The 19,459-nt window shown below is 49.8% G+C and overlaps 1 protein-coding gene across 2 annotated transcripts in view; it reads left to right on the forward strand.

Moving 5' to 3' along the window:
- The window catches only part of FGF18 (fibroblast growth factor 18), a 64,278-nt gene continuing 44,819 nt past the window's right edge, over nt 1–19,459 (forward strand). Inside the window, exons 1-2 of one of the 2 annotated variants that reach the window (XM_066328847.1) lie at nt 1–323; nt 585–621. In XM_066328847.1, the coding sequence (XP_066184944.1) occupies nt 292–323; nt 585–621 (69 nt within the window). In that variant the 5' untranslated portion in view covers nt 1–291. Of the gene's footprint in view, nt 324–584; nt 622–12,982; nt 13,080–19,459 lie in introns of those variants that run through there. The other variant, XM_066328848.1, reaches the window with a different exon arrangement.

A 19,459-nucleotide genomic window follows, 5' to 3' on the forward strand; every position in this document is an offset into this window, starting at 1 on the left:
CTTGCTGATGATCGGAAGTTACTGACAATAAGCACCTTCATCCCCCCAAAGGCGGAGAGAGGGAGAGGAGGAGGAGGAGGAGAGACAGGGGGAGAGGAGAGCTGATGCCTGACGAGTCACTCGGCGGAGGCAGAGCGGGCGGTACCACAACTTCCCGGCGGCGCGGAGCGGCGCGGAGCAGCGCGGCGCGGATCGCAGCTCGCCGGCCGGATCGCTCCCATGTCAGCGCGGCGGCGGGGGACTGCGCTCCGCTAGCGACCAGCCGCCGGCCAACCCCCTCCTCGCCCAGCGATGTATTCACTGTTCTCAGTCTGCACTTGCCTGTAAGGATTATGGCATATTTCTATTTTTTTTTTTTATTTTATTTTTTAAAAATATTTTTAATTTTTTTAAAACTTTCATTCTAGAGGTTCTGGTTGCATTTTCCTTTCCAGTGGTAATGGGGACCTGAGCCTTTATATAAGCAGAGCATCGCTCTGAACCCTTTAAAAATTTGCAAACAAAAACAAAGAAAAAAAAATCAACTTTAATAATTCTACCACATCATTTGATCTTTTGTTGCCTTTTTTTTTTCTCCTCTCCAGATGTTTACATTTCCTGCTGCTGTGCTTTCAGGTACAGGTACGTGTCCTTTCTGTCCTCTCTCCCTTTTGGTTGTAAAATAGAAACAAAGGCGGCGTGCTGACCTCGAGTGCCAGGCAGGTTTGGCTGGGGCTTTCACTTGTTTCCCTCGACATACAGTTTTTATAGCTGTATGAAACCGAGGCCCCCATCAGATGCTGGAGTGTCATTTGCCCCGGACCGGGGCTTCGCCCTGTGCTCAGCTCCCGTTCCGTGCCCGCTTGTGCTCGGCCGCCGGTGCGGGCAGGGGTGCAGCCAGTGCGCCGGTAGCCTGCTGTAGCGGGATCCTCTGGAGTGCATTAGCCTGGCTAATGATGTGAGAGGGAGTGCTGGACTCTCCTTGCACAATGTTGATTGATGCACTTGCCTTGGAAGAGCAGGCACTCTCCTGTTCGCCCTTTTTTCCCTTTCACCCCCACCCCTTCTCTTTTTTTACTTTTTTTTTTTTCCTCTTCCCCTCTTTGGGAACTCACTCCCAAAAACTGATGCTTTGAAAAACACAAGTTTTCCCAGCCAAGAGAAGGAGGCTGCGAGCTCCCTCCCCATTATTCAGTAGAACGCCGTCCAAGTCAGCTCCAGCCTTTGATCCTGCCTCGGCAGGAATGAGGCCGTTGGAGCAACACCCTGAGCGAGGCTGTGCAGCCCACGTGCCCGTGGGACAGGGATGGCAGCTTCCCCCCAGCCACGAGCCCCACTGCCACCGGGATTTTAGCTGGGCATACTGGAGCAGACCCACCTGCAGGGCCGGGCAGAGCAGGTGCCACTTCTCCAGTGGCTCCAGCCACCCTCCTGCCAGGGCTGGAGGACACTTGTGCCACCCTTGGCCCCGAGTTCTGCTTTGGCCTGGATTGCACCTGCTCACCATCTCCAGATCTCCAGCGGCAGCAGGGGATGGTCCTGGATGAACAGAGCCTTGGAGGGGGCTCCATCCCTCTGGCCAAGCTAAAACCTGAATCCACCCCCGTCCCCTGCTCTCCTACCCATCCAAAAAATCCCCAATCACATTTTTTTCTTCATCCCCTCCAAAAATTTCTCTTAAATGCAGTTTGAACACGACACCAGCAGTGCCTCCCCTGGTGGAGCAGCCTCCCCAGCAGGAGAGGATCCGCAGCTGTAAATTACGCTGCGGTTGGAAGGTGTTTGCTCTGTTTCTCTGGTGCGTGTTTTTTTCAGCCCAAGGAATCACAGGCTGCGCAGGGCTCGCAGCACCGGAACCCTTTTCAGTGGGGAGAGGTTTTTTTGCGCTTGTGCGGTAACTGAAGTTAATCAGCCCTCCAGCCCCTTTCCTCTCCCCCTCCCTTTGGTGCTTTTAGTGAATCAGAAAAAGTTTGGCTGGCTGCCTGGAAAGCACTTGCTAAAATCTGATCTCTTACTTCAGCAGCCTTAAAACAAAGTTATTGGCATTTATACAGTTGGAACTTGCAGGCTTCCAAAGCAATAAAATAATAAAAAAAATTTAAAAAAGGAAAAAAAAAAAAAAGAATGCTCCATGCTCTGGTGCTATTAGAACCATACTTGCTCCCTTTTGTGCTGATTTTGCAGCATTTTGGGGGCGGTGAGGTGGGATGGCTGTGCTGGGCTCTGCAGAGGTGTCCTGGCTGCGGCCAGAGGGATGTCGGAGCTCACTGGTTGTCACACGCAGAGCAGAGCTCTTTTGGTGATTGGTGTGGGGAGCCAAAACATTAGATTAGTCATACTCGAGGGCCTTCAAGTGAGTGTTTACAGTATTAATGGTAGATGAAAAGATGTGAATGCTGTAAGTTTTTATTGCCCATTTTGTTACACTTTCTTTCTGGATTTATTCATGGGATTACATGTTTTGAGCCTGAATGGGAGCAAGGGATTATAGGATTTCTTTAATAATGATCAGTTTGGGTAGGAGTTAGCCTTTGGTGAACTGGAGTAAATTAATGCATCACTTAGGTTTAATATTTATTTAGTCTAAAGGAAGTTGTTTAGTTTTGCTTAAAGGGCTCTGTGTTGTACTGGGGAGATGTAAGAGCTCCTGAAGTGGATTATATTCTGAGGCTGCCTTTTGCCCTGTGTTCAAGCTATGATCTGCAGCTTGTCCCATGTGCTTGTCTTAGAATTACTCTACTGCTGCCTGGTACCTGTGGCTCTGTGTTCAGAGGCAGAAATCCCTCCAGCGTATGTGGGGCTGGAGGGATTCTGGGACAAAGCACCATGGTTTGGGTATGCTCTGTGTGTTCTGGTGGCTCTTCATGTATGAGGGCTGTGGTGCATTGACGTGTTGAGCTACTGCAGTTCTGTGGTGGGGGCTCAGCTCTGGCCTAAAGCTTTCTCATAGACTTCAAGGCCACCCTGCAGCTGCCAGTGGGTGACAGGGCAGGTGTAGCATCTCCTGTGGGCATGTCATGGCAGCAGTGAGAGGTGTTCCCCAGCCCTGGCCACAGGGAGGTTAAATGGTTGGGAGTTTCCAGGAGCAGGATTTAGACCCCTGGATGAGTTGGACTCTTCCAGGGCTTTACCATCATGTGACATTACCACCAAGGAGCACAGTGACTAACACATGGTGGGGCAGAGGGGGCACTGCTGGAGTGTGGGTGCAGCACAGCCCTGGGAGCGGCCTTGGACCTCACAGGGCTGCCTGGAGGCCAGGCCATTCACCAGTCCCTCCCCCTGCAACAGCAATGCCCCATCTTGTTTTCTTCTCTTGCCTCTTAGGAAGTCACTCTGATGCTTGAGGTTGCTGCAGTTCCAAAGCATGGACACTGGATACTCTCGCAGACCCTGGAGACATTAATTTATTCATGCAGGTTGTTCTTAGGAATGCCCTTTTGCTGATGGTTACTGAACTCTCCTTCTGTCACGTCTTTAGTATTCTTCAGTTTATTCTCCTTCCTTTTCACGCTTGCAGGAGCAATTTCTCTTCCATGTGCTTTTTCATTCTGTATATCCCAGGGTGGTTTTGGTTTTGGGTTTGGCTTTTGAGTCAATCTCTGCTCTTCAAGCAGGTGAGAAACCCCAGAAGCACCTTGTGAGGTTGGAGGGGATTGCACCATGCTGTGCTGGCTCTGGTGGCACCAGTGACCCTGAGGATAACAAGTTTGGGGACACGGAACCTCAGAGGGCCCCCTTTGCCAGGGCAGGTAGGGGCTGGAGGCAGCTTTGGTATAAGTTGAGCAGTAGGATCTGAAGTTCTGAGTGCTGTCCTGGTTTGCAAGAGCTTCCAGCTCTTCTGTCCCTGAGCCACCTGGAGTGCATGGCCAGGCAGAGCATGAGGCAATGCCAGCGTGTGCTGCCCTGGCTGTGCTGCAGAGCAGAGGGTGGTTCTGCCTCAGCCTCTTCCCTGCCTGATAAACTTCGCCGTGTTCTCCTACACGGAGTGCATCTGTCTTAGATTATGAAGAGGTCCCTGATAGGGCCAAATCCTTTGCTTTTATGGCTCTTGTAGGTTAAGATCCAGCTTTGGAATCTGATCCAGAAGCAAACAGGAGGTCAGAGGAACACACAAGGCAGCACTGGGCTATTTTCACATCTGCTGGTGTTGTGTAAGAGGAAGGCTGCTGTGCGCCATGCCAATAGCAACTTATGTTTCTGCTAAGCTCCTGTGCAGCGACAGACAGTTATTGTTTGGGGCTTTGTAAAGTGAGACGCGGAGAAGTGTTGCTTCCACACATTCAGTGAGCCAGATCCTGCGGTCTGGCGAAGCCACACGCAGCACATGTCAGAGGCTGCTGAGCAGCTCCCTCCCCTCTCCCTGCCTGCTGCTCCATGGCTGTCCTCACTGGGACAGGCAGGATGGGTGGTGAGGGCCACCAAATGGCTCTGGGGATTCACTGTGGAGAAGCCAAAGGAGGTCCTGGTCACAGCCTGCCCAGCTTGCCTTGCCTGGCCCCTCTTTCTGCGGGTGTGCCAGCAGTTGTGGAGCCACAGCTCCCTGCCTGCCCTGCCCTGCCCTTGCCCTCCCGGTGACAGCACCAAAGGCGTGGTGCTGGACTGCATATCACCAACAAGATTATTCTCATGTCTACCCTCCCTGCAGATGGGCACCCTGCTGTCTTTGTCCTCTTTGGGTGGCACAATATCTTTCCTGTGGCAATGCCACGAGGCTGCATGTGCTGCCAGGAATCGAGCTTTGGGCATACCCACGTTGCTGCTGAGGTGCTGTGGGATGGGGCAGGTGGTGTCTCCATGGGCTGCTCCTTCTTTGTGGTCAAGCCCTGCATGCCAAGGCTCAGTGGGGCCCAGAGCCCCCCAAGCTGGGTGATCCCCTGCCTGCCCTCTCTGCTCAGCCTGGATTGGGAACACCACGTCCTCAGCACCTCATCCCTGTGCCAGCACCTCATCCCTGTGCCAGCACCTCCTGCTCCACCAGGGTGGAGAAGTCATGCTGAGAAGGAGAGAACATGGCAAATGTGGTCTGTGAAAGGCTGGGCAGCTCTCTATTGATTTTTTTGGATTGCACCTGCCTTGATTACTAGGCAGTGAGAAGACCAGAGAAACTGTGTGAGCAAAGCCTGAGTTAATGAGCAGAGGAGCTCAGCAAAGTGGAAGTGCATGGCCCCATCATGGGCTGGAGTTGATGGGATGGTCTCTGGCTCTGTGCTGTGCTGGACTCACGGTGAGAGATGCAGTTCCTGATGGTGTGGCTCTGCTGGCCTGCAACCTGCGGGGGCAGGGTCCTGTTGTGCATGAAATTGTTGTTCCAATTTCAAATGTCCTTGCTCTCCAGGAAACAACCATGTGGCTTGCCACCAGGGATTTTTATTCCCTGCTGCTGACTCATTGCACCAGACTATGAAGTGTTGTGTCCTGAAGCTGCCCTGTATATCCTGCTTCTGCCTCCTGAACTTTGGAGAGCTTGGGCTTGTGGAGGAGGAGGAGGCACGTTGGAGCAGTTGCCTTGACTGGAGCAGGGAAGCTGAGTGGCTGTGGGCTGTGCCTGGGCTGATGTGTGCTGGGGTTGTCCTGTGGGAGAGGCGAGACTTAGCTTAGCTCACGAGTGTAGGTGTGGATCTTGCTCCTACACAAATGGGGATATGCAGCCTCTCCCCCAGCAGCAGCTGCCTGCCCTGGGGACACCCTGCCTTTGCTTCTCACTGAAGGTTCCCAGCCCTTCAGAGTGCTGGGACAGGTTCTCTGCCACAAAGATCCCTCAAAGTCATTTAGCAGGAAGATTTGCAAAGCTGTTTGCAGATTGTCACCCCAGTGAGGCTGACACAAACATGAGCTGCTTCAGTGTTTGGGGGCTTGGCTTCCTGGGTGTGCTGTGGCAATGGGCAGCAGAGCTGCTTGGGCACTTCACTCTGCCCCCATCCGCGAGTGTAGTTTGCTCTTCCAAAGCTCCAGAGATGTGTGAGGTGCTTCAGAAAAACAGAGATGGACATGGGTATTTTTGAGGAGAGTGCCTAGAAGGACACCATGAGGTTCAGATTCTAATTGGATGCAGCAGGGTGGTCGTATTGCTTTCCTTATTTCACCTGACAAGTACAAGACTGGATGGAGGAGAGGGATGGAGGGTTTGGAGTGGTGCTGGATTTGAAGTGGTGCGAGGTTCAGAGCAGTGTAGGATTCTGAGTGCTGCTGAGTTTGGAGCAGTGCTGGGTTTGGAGTGGAATGGGATTCACAGGAGGAATTCTTGCTCAAACTCAGAATTAGTTTTTGCTTATAGAGCAGCTTGGCTGTAGTGTACCAGGGTGGGAGAGAAAGGGTGGCACTGCCTGAGCTCTGCAGGTGTGGCTGGGATGTGGGATGCAGCTGGTGTGGGAGTGACTGCTGGGGGTTGCAGGACGCTCAGGGAGGATGAGCAGCACCTCATTGGGGGCTCGGGCAGCCACACTGAATATTTGATTTTCGGTAAGCTGATAGCACTGAGCTGGTCAGCCAGGCCAGTGGGTATCTCCCTGTGCTGTGGGAGGCTGAGCTCAAGAGAGACACTCCACTGGGACTGAAAATCATTATTTTGGATCTATAAAGCTACTTTCCAGATCCTTGGGAGAATTTTTATGTATCTCTTCATTTCCTTAGAACTCTGTTTTGGTCTTTCCTCTTCTCACTTGCAGAGCTGCTTTTGCTTTGTTTTTCCACAGATTTGGATACTTTATTACAATAAGTGCAGGTGAAAAATGTGTTCATGGAATGTGGTTTATAAAGCGAAAAGAGGAATGGCTGCTGTTGGTGCCTGGACAGGGATGGTGATACCTGCCTGGGCTGTGTGGGCTGCTCTGGCCCTGGCGAGCCTGGGCTGGGTTGTGCTGGGGAAGTTGGGAACCCTGGACCCAGGGAGGTACCTAAATGCCCTCCTGCCTGTGAGACGCTCTGCTGCAGGGCATGGCCTTCCTGTGCTCTGATGCTGAGACCACAGGGCTTCCACCTGGTATTTGTGGCCTGGCAGGTCAAGACGTGATTGTTTTTCTTTCCTTCCCTGGGTTTTTGGTTTTGATCACCTGCTGTGCCATAACAACAGGTACAAGCAGAAATTATGCAGAGCTGTGCAATGTGCTGCCTACCTGGCATGTCGCCTCTGTGTCCCAGTACCTCTCCAGATGTCCATAGAGGATTAGGCATCCGGAAAAGCAGCTGGAAGGAAAGTAAGAAAAAAACCCACCAAATATAAAAGACTGTCTGAGTCTGCCTACGTATTTCCCTATTGCCATTCAGCCTCGCCATAGCATGAAGAGAAAGAAAGGGGAACAGAGAGGAAGGAGGAGGCTTAGCCTGTCATGGTCTGTGTGTTTCCCTTTGTGCTACCTCCTCACAGCCCCAGGGGCTTCCCCCTGCAGGGGCTGGGCTGTGGGTCTGTGCCCCTGGTGCCTCCATGTGGGGCTGGTTCCCTGTGCAGTGCTTCCTCAGCCCCCTGCCTGCTCTGTCCATGGGAACAGCTGCATTTCAGGCTGAATCACATGGCAGTGTTTGTAGTGACAGTGCATCCTCCTCTTTGCCAGACTCTGCTCACACCCTGCTCACTCTGTTTGCTTTTTCATGGAGTTCCTGGCTTGGTTCTGCTGCAGCTGGGAGAGCCAGAATGCCTTTAACCTCTGGAGCTCAGGGTGCAGAACAAGGCTCTGATGGTCTCCTGCATGAGGCTCCTGCCTGGGCTGGTGCTGCTCTTGCTGCAGGGCTGGAGCTGGGCTGGTGCTGCTGCATTTGCTGCTGATGCTGTGGGACGTGAACACTGCTTTGGAGGCTGTGGGAGGGAGAAGGGAAGGTCTGAGGCTGTGGCATAGTGGTAAAAGGCCTCAAGTTATGCCAGGAAAGGTTTAGATGGAATATTAGGAAAAAATTTCTTCAACAAAAATGTTGTCAAGCACTGGAAGAGTGGAGTCACCATCCCTGGAAGTGTTCAAAAGATGTGAGGATGTGGCACTCAGGCATATGCTTTAGCTGTGAGCCTGGCAGTGCTGGGTGGTGATCTTAGAGGGTTTTTCCAATTGAAATGATTGTGTGATAAGAAGTGGGCAGTGGGGAATGGCCCAGCACATCTTGCTCACTGTTGTGTGGCTGATGATGGCAGGGCATGGGGCAGAGTCCCGCCCATGGGCTCACCCACTGGAGATGGAAGTAGGGGCAGGCTGGGGGTGCTGGCACTTGCCCCAGGCAGAGCCAGAGCCCCTGTGGTGGCCAGGCTGAGGGGCTGGATCTGGAAACAGTGAGGGGCTGGCACTGAGGAGGAGCCGGATGGCAAGGGGCCCCAGTGTGCCCTATGATTCCTCTGCTTATGATTTCCATCTTTTAAAATCCAAATGGATGGATGCTAAACCTTGGTGAAGGTCTCAGAGAAGTGCATATTGTATGTTTACAAATGTTAGGATGCAGCAATTAATAATGGGTTGCTCTTTCTACAAGGTATTCCCAGCACTCCTCAGTCCTCCCAGTTCCTTTTTCTCCTGCTACATATTTCATATCCCTTTTCTCCTGCTGGAATACTATCTTTGGCATCATTTTGAAGGACAGCTTGTTAAAAAGCTTTTGTATCTTTTGGAGTACCCTGACCTGCTCTTGAACAGAAATCCAGAATTAAGAGGAAAAATGCAGGGAGCGGTGGTGAGCCTAGTCAATGACTTTGTGTAGTGTGTGTGCTGGGTTTCTGTGGGCGTGGCTGCTGGCATGGGAAACCCTGGAAGTATAAATTAGAAAGTGGTACGAAGGACCTTTTTGATAGAAGGGCATTTTGCTACTTCTCTGATGCTTTTTATCCATTTGAGGAGAAGGGTGGTCTGGAAAGCTGGCAGTGCTGTGACCACAGGGACCGGGGTTACTTCCTTCCTGTCACACCCTGGGTGATCTTCTCATGGTGTGGCTGCATCACTTCTCCCATTGGAGTGTTGGGTACTATCCTGATCAGAGAACTGTATTTGCTTTCCCAAGATGAATTCAAACCATAGCTGGAATTAGACTAGGTTATAGGAATGTAGGAATGAGCATTGAGTGGAATATGTGCTCCATTTCCAGCCACGTTCTGCAGCCTTAACATCAAGCTGCTTTTGACCCCCTGGCTCTCCCAGGCCGGAAGGTTATGATCCCACAGGAGCAACCTCAGGCCCTGGGTGGGAGGCTGCACCATAGGACTGCACAGGGCAGGGCAGTATTGATTAGCTGTACAATAAATTATGATGTATGTAGTGCAGATTTCTGACCCCGTGGTCGCGACCTTGCGGTGATTGGGCGAGTCCCGGCCAGCTGAGATCAGAGTAGCACACAGCCCCCAGCAATCGATAGGGAAGCAGCAGCTCTACTGCAGGGACCAGCGCTGGGTGCTGCATGCATGTGGCACCTTGCTCCTGGGGAGCAGGCAGTGCTGCCAGCTTCCCCTGGAATTAAACCTGGAGCTCTGTGTTGGGAGCTGGGCCATGCTAGCCTGACCCCAGGCTGTAGGGGCGGGAGGGACTCTGTGTGTGCTTCCGTCAGGGTTCTCAAAGCTGGAACATCTTGGGCTGGAAGGCAGGAGTGAGGCCAGCATAGAGAGTTTGCCCTGGTCATCACAGAACCAGAATGGTTTGGCTTAGGAGAGACCTTAAACCCATCTCGTTTCACCCTCTGCCATGGGCAGGGACACCTTCCACCACCCCAGGGTGCTCCAAGCCCCAGTGTTCAACCTGGCCTTGGACACTGCCAGGGATTAAGCATCCCCGAGGCTTCCAGAGCTCCAGGAGCATTTGGACAGCGCTCCCAGGGATGGACAGGGTGGGAATGTTGGAGTGTCTGTGCAAGGCCAGGAGCTGGACTGGGTGATCCTAACAAATACCTTCCAATTCAGAATATTCTGTGATTCTCTGGGCAGTCCGTGCCCTTGCCTGACCACCTCTGAGGAAAGAATTTCTTCCTAACATTTAATCTAAATCACTCTTCTTTTGCTTCAAACCCATTCCTCCTTGTCCTGTAATAAACGGGAGCAGTCTGCCAGCAAGGTGAAGGGCTTGCTTTCTGCTGTTTATGTTCAAAGAGTAGGTAATAGAAATTTAATTGCTGTTTAAATATAGCAAACAAGACAATGGAATTTATTTGCTCAGCTTTCATTTCTGGGAGCCTGATTTCCCCAGTACGCACTATCACCATGTCTCCCAAGAAACTGAGCACCACCATGGTTCAGTTGTGGCGTTTCGGTTCCGAAGAAAATTTGTTCAAAGTCTGACCTGAGCTCAGCAAGGCTGAGCTGGCAGAGCTGCCCTGTGGTGGGAGGTGGCACCTATGGGTGTCCTCAGACCAGGCAGGGACGTGGGGATGTCTGGATGAGGCACGGTACCTTACATCATCCCAGTGCTGTGGGCACAGATGCTGGTGGCTCAAAGGAAGGGCTCTTGGGGGATCCCCAGCTTCATGCCACAAGGTCTCATGTCTGTGTCTGCCTATGTCTGGCTCGAATTTCCCTCCAGCAGCATTTTCCCACTGCTGCTGACTGGTGATGGATGGAGCAAAATGTGTGGGGTTCTCCCTGGTACCCCTGAGCTGTGCAGGGAGGCAGCAGCCCAAACCTCAGTGATTTTAACACCACTTTATTTTTTCCCCTATTTAAAACATTTCAAAAACATATTTATTTTCCAAAACTGTTGAGAATTGTTCCCTGAAAATGGGAAAACCTGCAACCTAAATTAATTAATACCAAATGAGACTTTTCCCTTACTCAACAAAGCAAAAAGATAAGAAATCCTATTTGCCCAGCCTTTGCAGTGTAAATATTTCCAGGCAGAACCGTGGCTAATAGAGATCAGAACAAATCTTCTATTAGAAAACAAACCCTGCTTTTCTTTTCTGGCCCTCGGCTCATGTTTGTTGTATGGGATCCTGAAGGCAGATTGACAGTTTGGTTTGGATTAAAGTCAACACATGGTTTATGCCATATTTTTGATAAGGCTCAGTAGTAATCTGATTTTTTTTTCTGGATTGTCTTTAGTACATAAGCAGCAGAATTGTCCATTCCTGGGAATATTTTTGCAGTGAAGCTATTGAGGAATTTATTTCTAGAGGGAAGATGAAAGTATTTGTTTTAAAAACTCTTAAAATCCCAAGTAAAGTTGAAATCCATTAACTGCAAGCTGTAAGCTTGATGTGAACTGGATGTGAGCTGGGAAACTTCACGCTATTTTATTAACTGATCTAAAGAGTGTTTTCTTTAAATACCTCTGGAAAGGCAAAGAGGAGGAGACTCGATCATGCAGGAGGAGAAGAGCAGATCCCTGTGCTTTACCACCAGCATCAGTTCTGACCAGCAGGAATAAAAACTGCCACCATTTGCACCTGTATGTGCTTGTGAGCTCAGGCTTCTACATGGGAATAACAGGCATTGCCACTGGCTGCTGGTTCCCTCCTTGGTGTGTCCCAAAAATGGGCTTTGGGTAGCCTTTGCCCCTTGGATACAAACAGCTGTGTATTTCTATGGTATAGATTTATTCTGTTTATAAATAGGCCTCACTCTCCAGAGTGAGCATCCTAATTCCTAGAAAGAAAATGGGGAAAAAAAGTAGAAAAATTGGGAATGGGGAGGACCAAAGGTGGAATTGCTCACTGCCTTTGAACTCTGTGCCTCAGCTGCTCTGTGCCTGGAAACTCGTTTGCAAAGCTCTGGGCCTGTCCTTGCTGAAGGATCCAGAGAGCTGTTGTGGCTCATTCTGTAGCCGTCTCCATGCCTGATGCCAGTGTGGAGACTTCCAGATGAGGTTATTTTATCAGGGTGAAATGGATCCCAGAGCTGTCTTTGGTGCTTGAAGGTAACTGGTGCTGGCAGGACTCATTGGTGATTGTTCAGTGCTAGAACTGGGCACTGGAAAAGCTCTGACTTGATGGTGATGCTGAAAGCAATGGAGATGCCTATACCAGTTATTAACTCCCAGTATATTAACTATTATTACCAGTATATTAACTCCCTTGAAAATTGAATTAATGGAGCTGAACATTGCCTGCATCTGCATTCATTTGAAGCTGCCTCCAGCAGCAGGTTGTGCCCAGCAAGGAGTTCAGGTGAGCTGTGCCCTGAGTGACAGCTCCTGGGATGTGTCATGGACTGAGGTCCTTGTCTCTCAGCAACTGGAGTGTGTTCCCTGCATCCCTCCATGCTTGGTGAATTGGAGAGCTCTGTCCTCAACTGGAAAATGTGTATTTGCAGCATTTGCATGGCCCCTTCCTTCCCTGGGAGCAGAATGGTTTATTGATTTCTGTGGCCCACTCACCCCCACCTATTCAGAATAATGACCCTTCCACCCCAACTCTAAATCATCCCAGCCTGCCTCTCCCATAAGCCCTCTAATCTTTTTGGGTTGTTGTTGGTATTTATGCTCATGGAGGTTTATGATCTGTCGGCACTGGCTGCTGAAATGCTTTATTTATCCATAGGCTGGGCCACACACGGAGCGTCCTTACTCTGGTATCATGTTCAGGATGCTGTAGTTACGGGTTGTGTCAGCACTTCCATGCACAAACCTTGTTATTCAGGGGTTTTGCAAGTCCGTGGAAAAGAAAACCAGCAACCTGGCATGGCGAGGGGAAGCTCAGAGGCACACATGAAAGCCCAACAACCCACTGGCCATTTAGGGATTATTAGATGGGCAACCTCTTTCCTTGAGGAAAATAGCTAAAAACATCCTGCTCCCTTGGTTTGATTTAGTGCAAAGAAAACCCTCTTTTGTGTGCTTGTGTTGGAGTTGGATGGGGAAAGCACAGTGAGGCAGGACACTGGCTGGGATTCTCTCTGGATGCTTAGGAAACAAACCTGTGGCTGGTGCAGAACAGACCTGCCTTCTCCTCGGAACACGCAGGTGTGGAGGGCTTGGGAGCTGCTCCCAGGGTCCAGCCCTGGCCCACAGCCCTGGGAACAGCAGATGATGGGGTTTATAAATGTGATTTATGGCCCTGTTAGCGCTGCAGTTTGCAGGCTTATAAATTATTTGGAGATTTCTCTATAACAGAGGGAGCGTGGTGTAAACAGGAGAGATAATAGGACCTGTATTTCAATGTATTTCAAAATGCTTTTGGGGAAGGAGAAGTTCCATGACTGCAGGCAGGTAAGGGCTGATCCTGGATGTGCTGGAGGAAGAGCTTTTACAGACCAACTCAGCCTGGATATTTTTTATTTCCCCCTCTTAATGGTGATGGATTTTGTGGGTGCTACATGGGACAGCCTGGAGCAGAGTTCGTAACTTGGAGCAAAAATGGAGCCCCTTGGTCTGGGTACAGGTACAGGGCTGACGTGACTGGCAGGGACTCCTGAGGGGGCCCCTTCCCCCTGGCACCATTCCCACAGAGGGTCACTGGGTGTTACCTTGTCAGAATGAGCAGGAATGGAACTGACTGGAGCTTAGTCAAAGATTTCCAGAGAGGACGCTTGATCGAGGAAAGTGACGTGAGATAATTCAGTCAGGTCCCCTGGAATCTCTGCTGAATCAGCTTTTAGAGAAGCCACCTCTCACCTGAGGTCAGTGCTTGGGAGCTGCTGTGGGGACAGTTGTTTGCCAAATCTCTATTTTCTTTGCAAATGCAATGCAAAAATGTATTTTGTAAGTCCTGCCCTGACCTGGTGTGCACTGCTCGGCAGTTGCCATGTTTTACCCTAGAGGGAGTTGTTTTCTGCAGTGCGAAGCAGGGAATCTGTGCTCCTTGGAGGATGTCAGGGCACCAGAAGAAAGGAGCTCCCAAGATAAGCACTGGATCCCCATTGAGGTGCTGCCCCTGCAAATGTTTATTCTCTTGTGGGGAGGCTGGTCTTTGATGATCTTCCATCTCCTTCTGATGGCAGCCTTTTCCTGAGTGTCCCTCAGGTTTTGTGTATCTCGTGCCTTTGCTCCTGTTTTTGTGGAGGTCTCCACTGGGCTGGAATCAAGCAAAAGAGCAGAGGCGTCACCTTGAACCTGGCAGGCCTGTGCTTCAAACTGACATTTTAAGTCCTTGTGGTGGATAACTGATTTTTTGCAGGTTTTAGGAAATGTCTGGCCAATTTCAGGGTAGTGGGCTCAAGGTTTCCACTCTGCTCTGCTGTTGTGTACAAGCAGGTTTGCAGCAGGAGCATCTGCCCTAGGCAGAGGGGAGAAAAGGTCAGGAGTGCTTTGAACCTGGCAAGTTTCTCAGTAATTGGACTCAGGTCTCACTTGAAGAGGTGAACAAATTGCTGGTAAACTATTTTTTGTGGGGTGCTGCAGCTTCTGTCCCAGGAACACCCCGCTGGGAGCTCTGCATTGGTCTCCTCTGCAGCCCCACTGCTGTTGCCGCCCAGGCTCCTCCAGCCTGGGTGAGCCTGGTGAGCAGCAGAGGGCCATGGGGACAGCCCCTGTGCTTGGCTAGCAACACCCTGGGTGGGGTAGGCAGCCCCTCAGCCCTGTGCTTACCTGTACAGAGCCATCTGTGCTGGGCAAGGGTTTAATTCCTGCACAGCAGGGCAGGTTATTTCAGCAGGAGTGCTTTCTCCATCAAGAAAAGAAGTCTTTTTTGTTAAGGTAGTGGAGGCAGTTGTAGTATGCTAAGCTCCCCAGTCCATGGTTTCACAGGAGTTGGTGGGGGCTGTTCTGCAAAGCCTGTTGCAGATTTCTTTGCAGCAATACCAATGCTTTGAGGAGGGACAGGAGCATGAAATGACTTCTGAGTAATCCTCGTGTCCTGGTGTGAGCAGTGAGGAGTGGTGGCAGCAGCACGGAGCCTCTCAGGGATGTGGCTGCAGCGTGGTCCGTGTGAAGTGTGAAGGACGCTGCCACTGGTCAACAGAGTGTACGGGACACAGGTGAATACAGAAACTTCCTCTGGAGCAGAGAGTGCCCCCCAGGGGGAGATGAGGTGCCAAAGCTGGAGTGGTCACACCTGCGTGGCGGCAGGTCAGACCTTCCAGCCCTGACCTCCCTGGCAAGCCCTGGGCAGCGGCTTGGGGAGGCAACCCTTGGCCAGACGTAGGGGAAGTCAGAAGGACCACCCAGTTCTGATAAGGGCAATTTAGAAAGGAAGGGGAAGATTGTGAAAAGAGGGGCAAAGGGGCACAAAGGGAAGAAAAACCCACCCCACCACCAAACAAAACTGAAGATCAAGACTGCTGTTAAACACACTGCCTGCGAGGGAGGTCTCACCATGCCTTTTCTAATCTAGAGCCAGCCAGGATTGTATTAACAGCTTCAACGCGATGGAACAAATTAATCCCTGATGTAATTGAAATCGGTGAGGTCTCACAATAGGTGAGTTTGACCCAGTGGGATAGAAATAGAACAAGTATTCGAATGAAGGAGTGAAACGAAGTCACACTGTTCAGCCATTCGTATTTCATTCCTAGAAACAAAGGCCAGACAAATGCAGAGAATACATGGCTCTGCTGGGCATGGTTGAAAGCTGCTCAATAATATCAAGCTTTGAAGGGATATTTCTGTGGGGAGAGGAAGTATAGAGCAGAGATATAACAAGCATTAAAAAAGAAAAAAAAGACAAAGAGAGAAGGGAAGAAAGAAAAAGCCCTGCTTGCTCCTTGCCTGATGGATAGTGCTGTAAAATAATACCAGCTGTTAACTAATAATAATCATCATCATCATCCTCATCAAGATATATCACAACTGCATAAAAATAAGAGAAATTGTTAAGGTCTTAACTGTTTTTCTGGAGACTCAGACTGTCAAGAGCCCATGGCAAGCTGTGGCATCCCGGAGATCTCCCTCAGCTGAGGTGCATGGGGTTGGTTTGCTTTGGTAAACACAGGTAGTAGGAACTGGTCCCACTGGGAAAGAGCTGCCTTCAGGCACTGGGAGGGGACTCAGTCTCAGTCCCTTTGGTGCTGCAGGCACCAGGGCACAGCTCAGGGCCACGGGGGACAGACACTGGGGCTGCCTTGTGCGGGAAGCTGAGCTGCTGCTGCTTATGGTGACATTGCCAATGATGTGACCTGGAGGCTGCTGGCAGGTACCTGTTCTGAGCTGGTGAGAACAGCCAGGTGCAGGGGGAGATGAGAGGCTGGGAGTGTTGGAGCCCCTCTGGGAGCTGCATTTCAGCACCTCAGCAGCACTCTGGTGCTGGGCTGTGCCGTGGGCAGCACCATCCTGCCTCCAGCTGGTCTTCCAAAAGTCATTCATGAAGGCTGAAACCCTGCTCTTCTCCAGCACTAACCATTTCCCAGGGTGCGGCAAGTTTAGAATCTCTCCATATCACAAATGGTGCATTTTCACATTTCAGGCTATGGCTCATTCCACCATCAAAAGGAGAAACTTCGTTTTCTTGAAGGTGGCGTCATCTTTCTCTAGAAAATGGTCAAATGCTGACTGATGGGCCATAAAACATTCATTTCCTAAAACTCTCAGGTTCCAGTTTTTTGGCACTGCCTCCAGCCTCCCTCCTGGTTTCACCAGGCTCAGTAATACTGTGCCTGCCATCCCAAGGCCGACAGATGCGTTGCTTTTGCAGTCGTGCATGGCTTGGACAGCTAGCAGGGTCTCAGAGCTGCTGGAAGTGTGGCTGGGTGATGGCTGCATATCTCAGAGGCCACCTGTTTCAGAGGGACAGAGGTCTGACACTGCCCGAGGAGATTCAGTCCGCCTCTCTGAATGCACAAGGCAGCTCTCTAGAGAAAAGGAGGCTTTGCTTGCGGAGCAGCTTTTGAATCCAAAAGTCCAAGCCCTGGAAATGTGTTCTCTTTGGGTCTTATTTAACATTTCTGAAATTCAAAGGAATGGGCAAGCTTGATCCCTTCATCACCCCATTTCCTTCTCCTTTTCCAGCTTTCTCACCAAAAAGAAAAAGAAATACCAAAAAGTATTTCAAGTGAAATACCTTGTAAATGCCATTGAGTGTTTTGTGGTGTCTCATATCTGATCACTTTGAGCAACCACTTCCACAGTGCTCCATGCTCTTTCTCACAGACTATCCCAAAGGGTGCACAGTCACCATCTATGGTGACATCTCCCATGGCTTAGAGTGCAGCTTAAATTTTGGGGTATTTATTTTTCAAGAAAAAAATATTTTTCCATGCGTATCAGGAAGACACAAACACCAAAGCAAAGCTATAAGTTCTGTTAGTTGGAAACGCTCAGCTCCATTTGTGGAATTCTGGCACTGTTGCACCACAGCCTCTCTCCCACTGGATGTACAGACTGTCTGCATATCTGAGCATGGAGCTGCTTTTCCAAACATGCTCCTACACCCAAAGAAGTGACCACGCCCTAGCTGTGCTCATCCTCTCCCATCTGGCTCTGGGCTAGGCTCTGTGACACGAAGGTAACAACATCCTGGGGATGGATTGACTTTGCAGTTAAATGGAGGGAAAAGGAGTGCATTGTGTTTCACTGACACACTATGTGTGCTGAGGGTGGCTGTCATGGGGAGTTAGCAAATCCTGCTGTGATTTGCATATAGGAATTTTGCCAGAATCATGGAAGCAAAGTGGTTTCTTACTTGCCTTTGAGGGCTTGAGAGAGATCTGTCTTGGATATCCTCTTTTTGACCTTATTGAGTTAACTTTCATGTGTTTAGAAGGTCATGGAGAAAACCATTAATATTAGGCTGATTTGATGGCTGAAAGGTAATAAGTATTTCCTACTTATCAGATGGAGTTTGAGAGGACTTTGAATAGGCTGATTTGTTTATCTTTTGCAATCGGTACAGCCCTTAGAGAGAGGGATTTTGTATTCCTGGTTCAGCTGGGGGAATGACATATGATTTGCTCTCTTTTGAGTGCTCCGTAGCATAAATAGCAAAACACCAGGAAATTCTGCAGTCCCGCTCCCAGCTAACTTGGCCATGTTGTGCGCCTTGGACATCTCATGCCGTAACGCTCTATGACATGAACAATAACAGATTACCATCCCCTGTTACTGGAAAGCTCAAAATAGAAAATCTGAAGTGTGTGGAGGTTGGTTGGGTGGAAAGCCAAATCCTGTAAACGTGTCTTGGCACGGCCAGGGTTTCATTGACCTTGGCGGGGCTGGGATTGCTCCATTCACAGGAGGCATCTGAGAGTGCAGAGATGGGGCACAAGCCTGTACAGGGCTGACATCACAATGCTGCTCTTGGAGGCTTTTGCTGTTCCTGAGCTTTTCTTGGATTAATGCACAGTGAAACCTTAGGCTGCATCAGCAAAATGGTCTTTCCCTCACCCTCCGTCTGGGATTAACAAAGAGGGGAGTCATTCTTTAAGCTGAAGGATCATTGTAAAGCCATTTGAAATGAAATCCACTCTTATTTGAGAATCATTTGGCAAAAAAACACGTGAAAGTCTCCTGTTGTGGACTCACTAAAAGACAGATGTCATTCCTGGTTCCTTTGGCTGTTGGGAAAGGAGGTAGGACTGAATGCTCCACCTTGAATGATTGGGCAAGGACAACAGACGAAGCAGGACAGCTTCTTTTCAGGGGTGAGGCATTTCTGTTGCTTCTGGGGTTTGAGGTGATGGTTTTTTGTTTTTTTTTAATAAATGCTGTTTATTCCCTTGTATAAACTCTGGTTAGCCAACTGTATTTGTAGCTGTATATTATCACTGAAAGGTGTAGTGACAAATAAATAATAAATGGATAAGAAACTGATGGAAAAGAAAAAGAGAGAGTGAAAACGAAACCAAATTCAATGCTCAGATTTAACAACTGGGATTTTGCAGGTTATAAATTGTTACCAAAGAATGAGGTGGAGATGTATGAAACCATTATCCTGAGATGCTGAAATCGGCATGCACAGACAGCAGGCCATACCAGTCGGACAGATGCCAGACAGACCATAATACAACCCCAAATCCCTGGAGGAGTCCTGTCTCCTGTGTCCCACAGTGCTGCTCAGGAGCTAGGAAGTGCAAGCAACCCTTCCCTTCAGGGACCTGTTGTGTGGAGCTCTGGACCCAGGGTCTGTTTTGCTGTCTACATGGAGGTGTGGTGATCAGACTGAAAGGCAAAAAAGGGCTCTCACTTTGTGTGTGACATGTTTATGTGCAGTAATAACATTTCTATAGTGAAAACAAAAAAGAAAAACTTGCATTGGTGAACAGGAGTGAAAGCCCTTCAGTTTAAGGGACTTAAAGACATTTCTGCATTCAAATGTATTTGGGGTGGATGTACGTGGTTTCAGGTGACCTCCCTGACTGAGTGTTGGCGAACAGTTGCCAAAGGAGACATATGTTACTAATTTTTATGAGATTTATAGAAGAGTCTCTCTTATGGTATATATACATGGACTTCCTTATCTCAGAGAGGTTTGCTGCATGAGGGAGTGCACCCTGCAGGGAAGGGGTCCTGTGAGAGTGGATTTTAGCAATGATCAAACAGGTTTTATCTCATGAAATCAAAACTGCATGAAATTTTATTTCTGGGTATTGATATTCTTTGCTGCAGGCCAGATGCAGCTCAGGCTGGCACGGTTAATTCCCTTTGGCCCCCCTCCAGCAGAGCATCCTGTTTCCACTGGGTGGTTAAGTGTGAGCTTATCTTTAAGCAGGCAACTAAAT

This window comes from Sylvia atricapilla, chromosome 14 (assembly GCF_009819655.1).
Source record: "Sylvia atricapilla isolate bSylAtr1 chromosome 14, bSylAtr1.pri, whole genome shotgun sequence".
In the NCBI taxonomy this organism is placed as follows: domain Eukaryota; kingdom Metazoa; phylum Chordata; class Aves; order Passeriformes; family Sylviidae; genus Sylvia; species Sylvia atricapilla.